This window comes from Aspergillus affinis (genome assembly GCF_023601865.1).
Source record: "Aspergillus affinis strain CMG 70 chromosome Unknown NODE_66_length_189108_cov_86_600325, whole genome shotgun sequence".
Classification (NCBI taxonomy): Eukaryota; Fungi; Ascomycota; class Eurotiomycetes; order Eurotiales; family Aspergillaceae; genus Aspergillus; species Aspergillus affinis.
The window spans coordinates 1-14,122 of NW_026515847.1; the positions used below are offsets into that span (position 1 = coordinate 1).

General features: G+C 50.4%; 5 protein-coding genes across 5 annotated transcripts; 4 read left to right on the top strand and 1 right to left on the bottom strand.

Annotated features, from left to right (window-relative positions):
• Positions 1–1,085: 1,085 nt before the first annotated feature.
• Positions 1,086–3,709, top strand: KD926_009262 (ferric reductase family protein; the record flags this gene model as incomplete). The annotated part of the gene is made up of 7 exons (XM_053101881.1): positions 1,086–1,517; positions 1,574–1,614; positions 1,671–1,991; positions 2,045–2,274; positions 2,325–2,377; positions 2,440–2,561; positions 2,611–3,709. 7 exons carry the CDS (start codon positions 1,086–1,088, stop codon positions 3,707–3,709), a joined length of 2,298 nt encoding a protein of 765 aa, XP_052954518.1.
• A 1,513-nt stretch (positions 3,710–5,222) lies between these two features.
• KD926_009263 (hydrophobin family protein) lies at positions 5,223–5,641 on the top strand (the record flags this gene model as incomplete). Its single annotated transcript, XM_053101882.1, has 2 exons — positions 5,223–5,469; positions 5,526–5,641. 2 exons carry the CDS (start codon positions 5,223–5,225, stop codon positions 5,639–5,641), a joined length of 363 nt encoding a protein of 120 aa, XP_052954519.1.
• Positions 5,642–5,995: 354 nt separating this feature from the next.
• KD926_009264 (transcription factor domain-containing protein) lies at positions 5,996–8,800 on the top strand (the record flags this gene model as incomplete). The annotated part of the gene is made up of 7 exons (XM_053101883.1): positions 5,996–6,287; positions 6,347–6,431; positions 6,495–6,591; positions 6,687–7,612; positions 7,665–8,081; positions 8,144–8,382; positions 8,433–8,800. The coding sequence occupies 7 exons, from the start codon at positions 5,996–5,998 to the stop codon at positions 8,798–8,800; spliced, it is 2,424 nt and encodes an 807-aa protein (XP_052954520.1).
• Positions 8,801–8,982: 182 nt separating this feature from the next.
• KD926_009265 (MFS general substrate transporter) lies at positions 8,983–10,458 on the bottom strand (the record flags this gene model as incomplete). Its single annotated transcript, XM_053101884.1, has 4 exons — positions 8,983–9,129; positions 9,180–9,350; positions 9,423–10,199; positions 10,270–10,458. The coding sequence occupies 4 exons, from the start codon at positions 10,456–10,458 to the stop codon at positions 8,983–8,985; spliced, it is 1,284 nt and encodes a 427-aa protein (XP_052954521.1).
• A 1,483-nt stretch (positions 10,459–11,941) lies between these two features.
• rglB (polysaccharide lyase family 4 protein) lies at positions 11,942–14,109 on the top strand (the record flags this gene model as incomplete). The annotated part of the gene is made up of 4 exons (XM_053101885.1): positions 11,942–12,605; positions 12,658–12,749; positions 12,827–12,841; positions 12,892–14,109. 4 exons carry the CDS (start codon positions 11,942–11,944, stop codon positions 14,107–14,109), a joined length of 1,989 nt encoding a protein of 662 aa, XP_052954522.1.
• Between the last annotated feature and the right edge of the window lie 13 nt (positions 14,110–14,122).

Here is a 14,122-nt window from a genome sequence, read left to right on the forward strand (position 1 = left end):
TCAAATTTAAGACTTGTGAGTGAATCCTTTGAACGTTTTGCCATAGTAAGTGGAATAGGGTCTGTTGTAAATTGCTGGTCCTATAAGTACTTAGCAAGTGCTTAAAAAGTCCCTGTAATAATATTTTACCTGCTGAATGGTAGGAGGAGCAGTAGAATCATCATGTGATAAGGTAGGGTCCATATTGTATGGGTAAAGTCGTCAGGTAAGTGCTTAATAAGTGATTATAAGCTCTTATTTGAAGAATAGGAAAATTAATTGAAGAAGAAAATCAAAAAAGAAGGAAGAAATGGAATTACTGTATTATATAGTGGATCATCTGAGCCGATTTGCTTACTAAATTTCTTGGCATTCGGGTGACCTACATCGGCTCATCCAAAAGAAATTTTCGCCTCGGGATGAGCTGTGTACACGGTCACTTAACAGGTTAGTTTAACTAACGAAGCTTACTAAGTAATGACTAAGCGAGGTCAACCCAGCTAGTTTCTGTGGCGGAAGGGTACGTCCCGATGTTCCAACAGAGGTACGTCCCGATGTTCCAACAGTTGTTGTTGGAACATCGGGACGTACCCTTCCGCCTGCCCTGGGGTTCGACCTCGCTTAGTCATTACTTAGTAAGCTAGATATCTTAGATAGTTGGCCACACCGGCCACCCAATACACAACACATCCATCGCTTCCACAGTTGTCACTTGTCACGTGCCGTCTTCTCTCTGCCTGGGTGCCTGGGTGCCTCAGGCGACGGGAGCGGGACTGACTCAGCCGCCCCGATGATCAGATTAGATATCACCCGATCTGATAACCACCGGCTGATTCCTCCTCCTGGCCTCACTCTCTCCCCCCGACGAACCACGCAGTCAACTCGACCTCCGGGTCAATCGGTATATAGAGTCGCAGCGGACGACACGTCTCCCTCTTTTTCTGATCTTATTTGTCATTGTAATACCTCGGGCACGCTACTCGACCCTCGACGGATTCTGTGGCTAGCACCCTTCAATTCTCCCGTGATGCCCCGCTGGATTACTGCCTTTCCTGTTCCCGCTACCTGATCAATCTCATTGGCGACCATACATTTAACTCTCAGTCATGCGTGAAACAAGCTGGTTGGTTCTGATCTTTGGTACCGGTCTCGTTACTTCCAACCTCATCCCGCCTGACGAACGCTGCGTCACCGCCATTTATAACGCATATGACTATATTTCCTTTGCCGGAAGTCCGTCGGTTGGGTTCTGGGACACGCGCTGCTTGAATCCCCTGAAAGTCACATCGACATATGCTTCTGCAGAGGTGCACTGCTCCTCGTCAGAGCAGGCCGCGGGCCTGTCACAGTTAGCTACGCTATGTCGCCAGGTCGCACATCTAGACTTGATCTCTCGCGACAAACTTGCCACCAATCTTACCGGTGATCGGATCCAACGAATGAGAGTAGTGAATTATCAGGAGATTCCTAGACATCTACGGCTCGACGCTCCTGTCATACTCTCTCCTTCGTATTACAGTCGCACTTTCCAAACTATTGTTGGTTCTTATCTACTCTCACCTATCTATGTTGTGCTCATCCTTGTTGCGTGTAGGACGCTTGGCAATTTGAAACATGGACACACTATGCGTACGGGTAGGTCAGAAACTACTCAAGTCCTTTCATTTGGTAAAGTCCATCTAACAGAACAGCCTCGCTGGCTACGGTTTCTGGGCCGGCATTCTAGCAGTTGGGGTTGTTCATCGTTGTGCTCAGCAATTCCTCCTCTCGCGGCGCGCTTCTACAGGCCATCAACAACATCCCCTGGTCCGTGGCTTAGGTTATCCATTCCGCGAAATGTACAATTGGATCAACACCCACCTCGTCGTCGCTAGTCCCTTGCCATCCCATGGTCGACACATTCTCTGGTGGGCATTTCCTACACGCATCGAAGCCCTAGTCACTTTTGCATTCTGGACAATCAGTACTGTCCTATGCATGGTGGGTTATAGGACTTTCTTGGGCAACATCTAGTGGGTTCTTCTCAGTCTATTCCCGCTTGCATTTTTCCTAATATATATTTCAGTTGGCCCGATATTTCTGCCCAGCTCTTGCGTTACGCGGCGGATCGCACAGGCATTCTCTCATTTGCAAATCTTCCATTGCTGTGGATATTTGCTGGCCGGAACAACATATTTCTCTGGGCAACCGGCTGGAGCTTCGCCACATTCAATATATTTCATCGGCATGTAGCTTGGATAGCCACGACTCAGGCGTTTATTCACACCATCCTATATTTGATTCTATTTATTCAAAGTACGTCTCTCCGGGATTGATACACGTTCTCCTTTGCCTGACTTTTGCAGATGGAAACGCCTGGAAAAAGATGCAAAAGCCATATCTATTCTGGGGTACTATAGTGAGTGTTGGCTTAGTTCAATCTGCATCATTGTTTCCTAACCAGTTGGGATAATACCTTAGGCAATGGCGGCCATGATACTGGTTCTCCCTTCGGCCGTGGATTGGTTTAGGCGTCGAAATTACGAGACCTTCCTTCTGCTTCATATTGCTTTCTCGGTGGCAACGGTCATCGGTTGTTTCTAGTATGCTCCCTGTTGCATACTTCTTGACGTCTACTAACTGCCCCACCAGCCATACGGTCATCTTTGAGGGCCATGAATATTGGCTCTATCTCTGGCCCGTTGTTGGAGTCTGGGCCCTTGATCGATCTTTCCGCTTAATTCGTCTGATATATTGCAATATTTATGTTCGAGCTCATGCCGGAAAAGGACTTCAATATACCCGCAGTTTAGCAACCTACGATGAAAGTTCCGACGTGATTCGACTAGAGGTGATACCTGGATCCTCGCTACTGCGCCCAACCGCTGGACAATACTATTATCTATACCAGCCGTTTCGGCTAACAGGGTGGGAAAGCCACCCTTTTACCCTGGGTGCCTGGTCATTTGAAACGGGGACTCGGACACCTTCATTGCTACGGTCGGAAGCTCCGAAACGCGATCAGACAGTAGACACCTCTCAAATCCCCCTACTTGCCGATTCTTGTGCGACCGATAATTCCTTCGATGAGGTCTCGCGACCAAGCAGTCGGCTTAAGCTCGTATTCTGGATCCGACCTTTTGATGGTTGGACACGCTCTCTTCGAGAACAATGCAAGGGATGTCCAGATCGGATCTTGGATACAACTATTCTCATGGAGGGCCCCTACGGTGAAGAGTTCCCAGCGTGGAACTATGAGTCAATCCTGTTTGTGGCTGGAGGAACGGGAATTGCAGCAATTGTTCCTTACATCCAAGACTACCTTGCCCGATCTGCCACCGCGGACGGCAGTACAACGCAAGTCCAAGATATGCAGCTTGTCTGGACGACGCGACAAGCAGCCTTTGTTCGACAACTTGCGACCGGGGAGCTGAGTCCGGCTCTCGCCCGCAGCGATTTTCATGCTTCCTTCTACGTAACATCGCCGGGAGAAAACTACATTGAGGAGGATTCCCATCCTACTACACATAATGAGGTTTTCGATAAAGATTTTGAGATCAACATAGGAAGACCTGACCTTCAATCCTGCATCATATCCCATGCACACGACGCTCAGCTCCATGGTTGTTCAGCGCTTGTCTTGGTATGCGGGCCATCCGCCATGGCCGATCAGGCTCGAGATGCGGTGTATCGTGCAAAGCGCCAGGGCTACCAAGGTATTCGCTACGCCGAAGAATCTTTCACCTGGTGAACAGAGGATCACGACTTATGATGATGGACACTTCTTTCGCATGTATTCTCTTATTCTGGCTTTAGACTTTCGCCATTTTGACTTTTGTTGCGCATTAAACATCTAGAGCATTTCCAAATAGAGACTGCATGATATAGCTATTCAAGGGGTAATGACAATAAATCCTACCGATAAATGAGAAGGTACCTACACCGTACTACTGCTGAGCCGAAACAAACGCAATGTTCCACGTCCATTCTATATGTCCTTGCAGCAAGCAATCAGCCCAGTCCTATTTTAATGGAATGGATATGACCTATCGACTCCTTGCTGCAGCGGAAACAACACTAGTGGTGACTCAATGCGTCCGAGTGGAACTATTGATTCTTAAACCTCTCTTTCATCCTCCTCGAACCTATCGTCTTTTGTGGGGGCGCCAGAATGAACAGGCAATTCTGGCCCCCTTAATGGGCGCGAACTCCGGAGTCAGTCATCCCAATCGACATCGCAACTGCCATCGAGGCCAGTTAGCGCCACTGACGAGTGCAAATAGTTATAGCGGGTAATATAACCGTGTGAAAACTTTAAAAGAACAGGTTGAGAAACACGCAGGACCATTTCCAATACTCAGTGCGCCCCTGATCAGCAGGCAAGCTGGGGATATGCACCGTAAACTTCGGAGCAATCGGGCTCTTTCCAGCCACAATTCGGGACGAGTGACAAACAGTGTACATACGGAGTAGCTCAGATCTGCTCGTCCATCTCCGTTTCTACGCCACCCTGCAGCCTCCCTCCCCGCCAGTCCCTGGATCGTTCACCTCAGTACGGGGTTCTTAGGACATTGACCACACTCGACCATTCCTACGGTACCAAAGAACCTTAATCTCATCATAGATTTCCATAGACCAGCTCACCGACGAAGATCAGCCCAATTCAGACGTTAAGTTACTTGGAACGAGGCTTTGCCTCTAGATGAAGTTCTCTAGACGCTCAATAGAGCACGTATAGCGTGTGAAGATCTTTCCATTGTGCCTTGAGAATCATCACTTTTCATCCACGAAACCGGTTCCTGCGGCATACGTGAGCTGGTCCTTACGTGGCCGATGGAGAGGTAATTTCTATTTTTTCTGCAGGGAAAATGCGAGTTATGATATATCACATCCCCTTCTTCTAACCGATCCAGTCGAATCGGTGACGAGAATGTGTACTGCTTCATATTATGGCAGATCGAGTTCTGAGCTAGCGAACGGGATTCTCCAAGCGACAGGTAGCCTTGAGCTTCATCGATTCACCAGGCAAGGGATATCTGCCAGGGTCAGGCTGGAGGCATATTCGGCCATTGGCTGGGAAGTATCTCGGTCAACCTGGCACTCCATTGCCCTTGGTTTCCAAAGATATAAAGGCTGTCCAAATTCCGCCATCAACAGCTCTCATCGCATCAATCCAAGCCAACTTTCTTTCCACTACCTTGCCAACCTCATTCTTCTCATCTTCAGAACGCCTGTTCAAAAGTCTCATCAAACCAACCGTCACAATGAAGTTCTTCGCTGTCGCCGCCCTCTTCGCCGCCACTGCTCTGGCCCTCCCCGAGACCGGCCCGAAGGTTGGCAATGCCGCCCAGGAGCTGTACGGAAAGTGCTCCAACGGCAAGCGTTCTTGCTGCAACTCGGACCCTACCAGCGCAAAGCTCAACGCGGAGCAGCACGCCAACCTCTTGGGTCTGCTTGACGGCCCTCTCATTCCCGGCCTGAACTCTGGCGAGTACAGCGGCTGCAGCGACCGTAAGTCCCCCTGATCCTAGAATCAGTCATGATCTTACTAACAGCCATTGATTTAGTTCTCAACCTCATCCCCGGTCAGTGCCAGGGTAGCATTGCTTGCTGCGACGACAACAGCGTCAACAGCGGTGTCAACGTCGTTCTTCCTTGCCTCGCTGTTCCCGTTGGAGTTTAAGCGAAAACCCTCGGACCGAGGCCGTCTTCCTATTGCGACGCTGGGACATTAGGGCCAAGGGGATGTGATGGATATTGTGACTTGTACAGTCGTGCTCTCGAGCCGGAGCTTGGGTCATATGTTTGGATATCGATCTAGCTTTGTGCAATGAACATGCAAGGGATGCCAGTTGCATTTGGTTTTTGTCTTTCTTTATAACTACTGTACGCGCATCGGTCAGTTAGTCGGTGTGCATGTGCATATCAACACCAAAAGCAATTAAACTTCCCATGATGCTTGAGGCTTTGAATCAAACCAGATCTGTGTTGAACTCCGTACTCCGCAGTAAAGTAGTCAGGGCTGGTCCGTCACGGGATGCCACCCAGCGACGGCCTCAGGCAACGCTTCGGAATGACACCCGAGGCAGCCACCCACGTGCCAAGCCTCGCTCGATCTTTCTCTCTCCCGTTCGCGCAACTTCCGAATCGTCCTTCTCCTCCCTTTCGTACTCCCGTCACCCATCCCTCCTTGTTCATGGACAGTCCGGACCCGTCCTCCAAAGACCGTCCGGGTAAAGCTCCTGGCAGACCAACAAAACGTCGTAAAATTGCCGTCGCCTGTGATGAATGCCGGACTCGCAAGATCCGCTGCGACGGCATCCAACCGGGTATGTCCAGTCTCTCCGGGGAACTCAATCCGTTCCAACTGATTTTCGCGTTGTTCCAGTATGTGGTCCGTGCATGAAGAAGTCCGACCAGGGCGTGCAGTGTGTCTATACGGGGGAGCCGGAGAAGAAACGTGCTGTACGGAAGTAAGCTATCTGATGAAGGTTGTCGTTGGCTGGGTCTAATTGCTAATGGTGTCCCCAATTCAGTTACATTGCGACCCTAGAAAGGCGTATCAGACATTTAGAGACTCCGGAATGTGTCCCGACAGCAGTAGAATCCAATGATGGCGGTCAGAACTCTCCTGTGAGCAGTATTCTTGCCTCCATACTACCCTGGACCCTGGCTATAAACACAAGCGCTATAAACACAAGCAAGTCGCGATCTGATGGTTCATGTAGCGTTTCATCTCGCACCAGAACTCGGAATCACCTTTGTCTTCCAACGTGCAGCGACATATAAGAAACATCCCTAGCACCACCGCTGGAGGCCAACCTTCTTCCACGTACAACGTCTCGCCCGGGGCCAGTCTCGCCGGTGCCCACGGACCATGTTTCTCCCCATCTCACAATTTGCCAGATCAGCCGCTTCGGTCGGAAAAATGTGTAGATGGCGTGAATGCGATGATGGGTGCAGTAGAAGAAGGGCAGCCGGCCCAAGGCTTCTTTGGCAGCTCTAGTGCGGCCAGTTTCATGCGTCAGATAAAGCAGGCTGTAGACAAACGTGTCCCGTCGTCATGTCGACCAGCGTCGGAATCGGTCCTGGGAGTGGCGCCATCCCCCAGTCTCGTCGCGACGAAGGCAATGCCATCTACCGTGCCCAGTTACGTTCTTCCTCCAAGAAAGACAGCCGACAGCCTCATGGAGGTTTACTGGTGCTATGTCTTTCCACTGTATCCACTGGTCGACAGTCTTCATCTGCGAGCAGAATACGCGAGGATCTGGACGGGCGAGGCGCTGGAATCGGACGAGAACATGCTGATGTGCACGTTCAACGTCATCTTTGCTCTAGCTTCGCAGCTGGCAGATTTTATTCCTCCGGAGGAGCGGGAATCGTCGGCAGATACCTTTTTTTCGCGTGCAAAGGACCTTTTTCAGTTTAATCTTTGGAATACTGGATCTGCTGGTTTGATTCAATGCTTGCTTCTCATGGCACAATACTTGCAAAGCACGGACTCGGCGCATCAATGCTGGATAGTCACTGGCTTGGCCGTTCGGAATGCGCAGAGCCTTGGTTTACACCTTCCGCAGACCGTTTGTCGCCTTCGAAATCCACAGGAACAGCAGCTAGCGCGCAAGATCTGGCACGGTTGCGTGCTGATGGATCGGTATGTACCCACAAGCTATTTTCCGTCTCCACATTTCGCTGATATTTCATAGAGTTATATCAATGACCTTCGGTCGTCCAGCTATGATATCCAAAGCGTCAAGCAACTCAGTTCCGCTTCCGGTCGTGGTTGATGAAGAGCATATTCCAGCGTATTCAGGTGCTCAAGCCAAGCAACCGAACGACCGACCGTCCATCATGGCTTTCTACGCTAAATCTCTCGAGCTATATGAGATCCTCAATGACATTCTGCTGAGTCTGTATAACAAACCGGTGCCCGACGAAAGCCCTGAAGACATGTATGACTTCTATTTCGATAAGGAGATAAGCCAAGGCGAGCGGACAATATTTGATCTTGACCGGGCCCTGACCAAATGGACACGAACTCTTCCGTTGCATTTGCGTGACCCTTCGTCTCTTCGATCAGACAACATAATATTTCGCCGACAGAGTGTTGTCCTACGAGCTAGGTTTGTTTTTCATTTAAGGAGCCACAATGCAAGCCCGAGAGTTTAATTGCTAATTCATTCAGGTTCCTGCACGTCCGCATGCTTTTGTTTAGGCCCGTTCTTTCTAAGTACTGCACGGCTCGTGAAATTGCCGTAGCTGATCCACTGATATCTCTGGTTGACTCTTTTCCCCATCGCGTTGCGCTGCAGTGCTCTGTAATATGCGTTAAGGTCGCTCAAGAAGTCATTGTTCTAATTCGTGACAATATTCCGACGGATGGAAGCTCAGGTCCACTACCAGCATGGTGGTACAACATTCTCTGTGAGGTCTCCCATAAACCAAATGTTTGGGTCAATGCTCATATGTTGCAGATGTCTACACGGCGGCCACAGTGTTGATTGCAGGCCGTCTTTGTCCATCCGTTGTGGAAGAAATAACCGACGCGGCCATATCACGATCTTGGAACGATGCGCTTGGGATTCTGCGGAAGTACCAAAGTTATAGTGCTTCTGCAAGACGATGTGTTGCCGCCCTCGAAATTCTATATGAAAGTGTTGCGTCAGAAGCGTCTCCATCTCACGAGCAACCGCCGAGTCACCAAGCGCACAGCACTACATTGAACGCGACAAATGATATGTCGCTTGGAGAGGGAATGAATGCCATTCTTATCGATGGTTTCGATTTAACAGATTTTCAGGATATGTCGTGGCTAAACAGTGTGCCCAGCAGTCTTTACTAGCCACGAGAAAGGAAAGTCATACTGGTCTATTCTGTACTCCAAAAGTCCCAGTCTGCTGGCTCGATGCCATATCTTCCCGATCATGTGCCCCTATCATTATATATTTATTTCCCACCCATACTCGTGAAAAAACGGTCTTAATACCCAAGCCAACTCTAGTACAACGTCCTAGTCGCTAGCTCTCAGACTTGGTGGGTTGAACGGCTAGCAGCAAACTGAACCGCTATGATAGGGACTAACGCGCAAGCACCGATGATAGCACACATAACACCTGCTGCACCGGCAAACTGCAGACTTTCGAACATAGAAGGGAAATAGAATGTCCCAATCTAGCCTTGTCAGCGAGTGTCTCACGGGCAGTGGAAAGGAAAGACCTTACAAACCCATAAATGTGGCGGAACAGGTTGATGCAGACTCCAACATTAGTTGACTTCTCCTTATAGCTATCAACAGCAAATGAGATGAGAATCGTCGTGATAACTTGGTTGCCAAAACTCGCGATGGCCGCACCAATACAGGGTGTCACATCCCAGGATTGGGCCTTGTCTAACTAAAACCCCCAGGTCAGGAGTCCGGCGACCGCAGTGCCGAAGCCAATATAGGAGAGCCACAAACGATCTACTGGTCGAGTGTAACCTTTTCTTTTACTCAAGCTCCTCAAGAAAAAGTCAGAAAGGGGACCACTCAATTGTTCGCCGAGGAGACACCCAATGATGATAGCAATAAACTGCAGCCCTATCTGCTGAGCATCAAAGTCGAACTTTTCTCCGAATGCAATTGGCATCTCCACGATCAGCATGATGTTGCCATAGCAGAATATAATAGAGTGGGCGACCGCAGGGATCAGGACTGCATAATGTCGGCAAAGAAAGATGGGTTCGATGAACTCACGCGTCTTGAGAGAGCGCGAGTCAAGTCGTCGTGGAATGAGCTTGTCGAATACACCTTTTTTCGCCTCTCCCGCCCTCAGGAAATTATCAAACTCGGGCAGGTACATTGTTTCCGCCCCGAGAGCCATGTGTGCGATGAATTGAACAAGGTTTATGATGGCGAAAATCCAAAATATCCATTCAATGCCTATGTGTTTCGTGACAAACCCAATAATGAATGGACCGCTAGGTGTACCAAGTGTGATCATCAGCATCCACCAGCCCAACTTCTGCGCCCGTTTCTCTGGCTCGCAGAGCTCTGTGATGACGCCACTGCCGATGCCAATTGGAGGAGAGATCAGTATCGAGGTGAGAATTCTTGTCGCCATCTGAGCTTCGTATGTTGTGCATCTCGCGCCCCCGATGTTGCATACCATGCTTTCCAGCACGGAAAACAGAAAGACGTGATATCGACCATAAATCGAGGTGATTGGCTTCCAGATGAATGGACATAGTCCCAGGAGCAAAATCTACCACAGCAAGTGTAAGCGCAGTATATCTACAACAGAACGGAATGATCTGGATGCGCAGGGCTCATACCTGAATAGAGGTGAGATAGCTTGCTTCGGGCACTGTCACATTGTATTCTTCTGCCATCATATCATAAGCTGGGATGATACCAGCGGCCATGAGAGTCGCGATCATAGAATGGAAAGGCACCATGAGAATATGCGCGTTCTTCTTCCATTGTGCCCAATTGCGAGGATTGTTCGGAGATTCGCGTGCCATGACTCCCGCAGAGCAGACTGAGGCACGTCCTCCAGATGGGTGGACTTGTCAGAGTTTTTGATCTTCACTTCATCAGAGCCAAACTCCGGAGGGATGCCTATGTTTGGCTTTTCCATGTTTGAAAATGCTCAATGTGAAATCAGAAGATGGAATGCGATGGGAGACAACCAGCGAACGAGGCAAGGGGCGCCATGTTGACATTTTATCTACATCTTGGAGAGATCTGCTCAGATGGAGTATCAAGCCTCTAGCATTGGCAGCCTCGCCTTCCGAAGTCAAACATCATATTCCAATTTCGTCCTCCAGCGGGACTGTTTCCCCGTGGGGACTACAGGTCTCCGGGGACATACTGGGGCCCTTGGTAGACCCCATACCACAATGATCGCTCACCGAAATATAATGTCATTGGATGAGACCGAGTGATAGACACTCTTGGCACTAATATTTGCGAGAAGTCATTTCCGACAAGTCCAGGTGTGCTTGGTTTGTACCCGAGGTTATATACGGCGACGAAGTCTTCGGAAGAAATTCCGAAAAGTGTCCCGAAATCCATCGGATGTCAGCCCGGACACGCGAGAAAAGACCTTTCCGATGGTGGAGCTGGTTACAAACCATGTTCTTCAACATTTCACTGCTTGGATAGGTCTGAATAAAGATCGCCTTCGCCACTTTGCTAGATAACCATGGGTTTCGCCGGAATCGTGTTGCCATCGATTGAAACATAGAGTGATGACCATGTTTTCGAAAATCGATATGATATCATCTGCGACTTTGGACCCGAGCCTATCAGTCATGGGCTATCGTTTGGCCTGTCGGGGTTCTTGGTTTAGGCTTTGAATTTGGGGTTGTTCCGCTGTGCGACGGGGCCTCAATCCACCTTCATGGAACATGTGGTTCATTTGTTCTTCTCCATTTCAAGAGAATGGTCAGTTGGATCTCTTCGCAACTATTCGATCGGAAATGCAATTCGGCGACAGGCTCTCTTCGTTATCATCCTGCACGATGGTAAACGAAAAGCCAGAAAATCACTCACAAGACCGGCAGCAGCGACAGACCGAAGAAGACTACTTTTAATTTCAAGTCACATTTTCTTCCCCGCAGCATTGTGCAGGATTTAGTCTCATTTCGTCGGGTGAATGCTGGCCGAATAATTATTCCGTCCATATAAGCCCCGAGTCTGCTTTTCCCCAGCGTTTTCTTCCCAAATCTGGGGCTCCACATTCCACAGATTCTTGGCAGGAGATTCGTGAACATCGCACGATGATACCACGGCCATGTCTGCTTACCTGCAGATTGTATGATCTTATCCGTCATTTCATAAAGCTTGGTCGCAGTTTCGGGGTAAAAATCACCGGCATGATGAATCCAGCCTCGGATTATAAGAGGGGAAATGCACCTCTTCATGCATGGGCCTTCGCACCCAATTTCCATCGTAGGTCGCACTGAATTGTGAAAGGGTGTCAGAACCCTGTGATTCCTCAAAATGCATCTAGGGCTCTCCCTATCCACCCTGCCCATCTGGGCGACCCTCGCCTCCGCAGTCCTCAACGTCTCCGAGACCGATAGCAAAATCACACTCGCCAACGACCGTCTCACGGCGATCTTCACCAAAGGGAAGGGACGGGTCGAGGACCTCTTCCTTGACGGTCAAGACCTCCTTGGTCCCCAGTCCGGATCTAGCGGTGTCGGACCCTACTTGGACTGCTACTGTACGCCGTCGGGCTTCTACACGGCCGGATCCACCAGCCCAGTGCTTGAGCTCGTCAACGGCACCGACTCCACGGGCACCAAGTACGCCGGAGTGATTCTCAACGACACGTACACCCCCACGGGCCAGCAGTTCCAGCAATACTGGTTCCTTCGCGATGGCGAGACGGGTCTGCACATGTTCAGTCGACTGGCGTACTATAACGAGACGACGCCTTTCCTGCGCAATCTGCAGGAGTTCAGGACGCTACTGAGACCGAACACGGATCTCTGGACACATCTGACCTCGAGTGAGGTCCAGACTGCTCCGCTTCCCAGCGATGAGGCGATTGACAAGCAGATCGTTGTGCAAGATGCCACCTGGAGATTTAATAATACTCCTGAGGATAAGTACTATTCTCAGTTCTCGGAGTACTTCACAAAATATACATTTTCGAACCGTACGGTCTAACCTGCCTTTCTCTCGACTGGTCAATGTTGATGAACGTACAGAATGGCGAGAAAATGATGTCCACGGATTATACGCTGATGGATCTACGTCGGACGGAACAACGTATGGCGCGTGGCTTGTGATGAACACCAAGGTATGTCACCCTAGGAACGAAATCCATACACTCGGTTTGCTTCCATACACTCGGTTTTGCTAACTCAAATTCTCTAGGACACATACTACGGCGTTCGTGAGATCATTCCTCTCGCCAGAACCAAACACTAACACGGATATAGGGACCGCTACACTCGGACCTTACAGTGGACGGCATTGTCTACAACTACATGGTCTCGAACCACCACGGCGAGGGAACGCCCAACATTACGAACGGCTTCGACCGCACTTTTGGCCCGCAGTACTATTTCTTCAACGGTGGGAAAGGCTCCGCCTCCATCGAGGAGCTGCGATCGGAAGCCAGCGCCCTGGCAGACCCGGACTGGAATGTCGAATTCTACGACTCGATCGCCAAACATGTCATCGGATACGTGCCCTCCAGCCACCGTGGCAGTATCAAGGGTCGGGTGAAGCTACCCCGTGGGGCCAAGCGACCGATTGCCATCCTCACCGTCGCCGGGCAATACTTCCAGGACAACTCCGTGGATGCATCGTCGCACCAATACTGGGCGGAGATTGATCAGAACGGGCGATTCAATATTGATCACGTCGCTGAAGGCAAGTACCGGCTCACTGTCTACGCCGACGGCATCTTCGGCGATTTTATAAAGGACGGTTTGAATGTACGCGCCGGAAAATCGCTGAAGGTCGACGAAACGTGGAAGGAGGAATCGGCGGGCGTGGAGATCTGGCGTCTTGGAACGCCGGACAAGTCGTCGGGCGAATTTCTGCATGGTGATGCGCGCGATAAGTCCCACCCACTCCAGCCCCCCGGGTATCTGATCTACTGGGGCGCATACGACTGGCAAGAGGACTTCCCGAGTGGTGTCAACTACACGATCGGCAGCAGCGACCCGGCCACTGATTTCAACACAGTGCATTGGTCGGTGTTCGGGCCTACACCGGACAACCCCGACGTGGAATACAACACGACGCACGACTGGACGATCAACTTCGCCTTAACCAAGCAGCAGCTTCGGCGCCGGAAGACCGCCACGCTGACCATCCAGCTTGCAGGGGCCAAGACGGCATCCGGCAACACCGATGAGTACAAGCCGGAGGAGCCGTACATTAACTTAGCGCTAGAGAGCTACATCAATGAACAGGAGGAACCGCTCACGTTGCTGGTGGACTTCAACCAGTCCAGCAGCTGCATCGTGCGATCGGCCGTCAGTTGCTACCAGGTGGCGTCTCGCATGGAATTCCCTACGGACTGGTTGCAGGTTGGAGACAACTCGTTAAGACTGCATCTACCCTATAACGCCACGGACGTGGAGACGGCGGCCCTACCTAGTACGGTGTACGTGCAGTATGATGCGTTGAGGTTGGAGCTGTCGTAGGTGGTCATGGTGG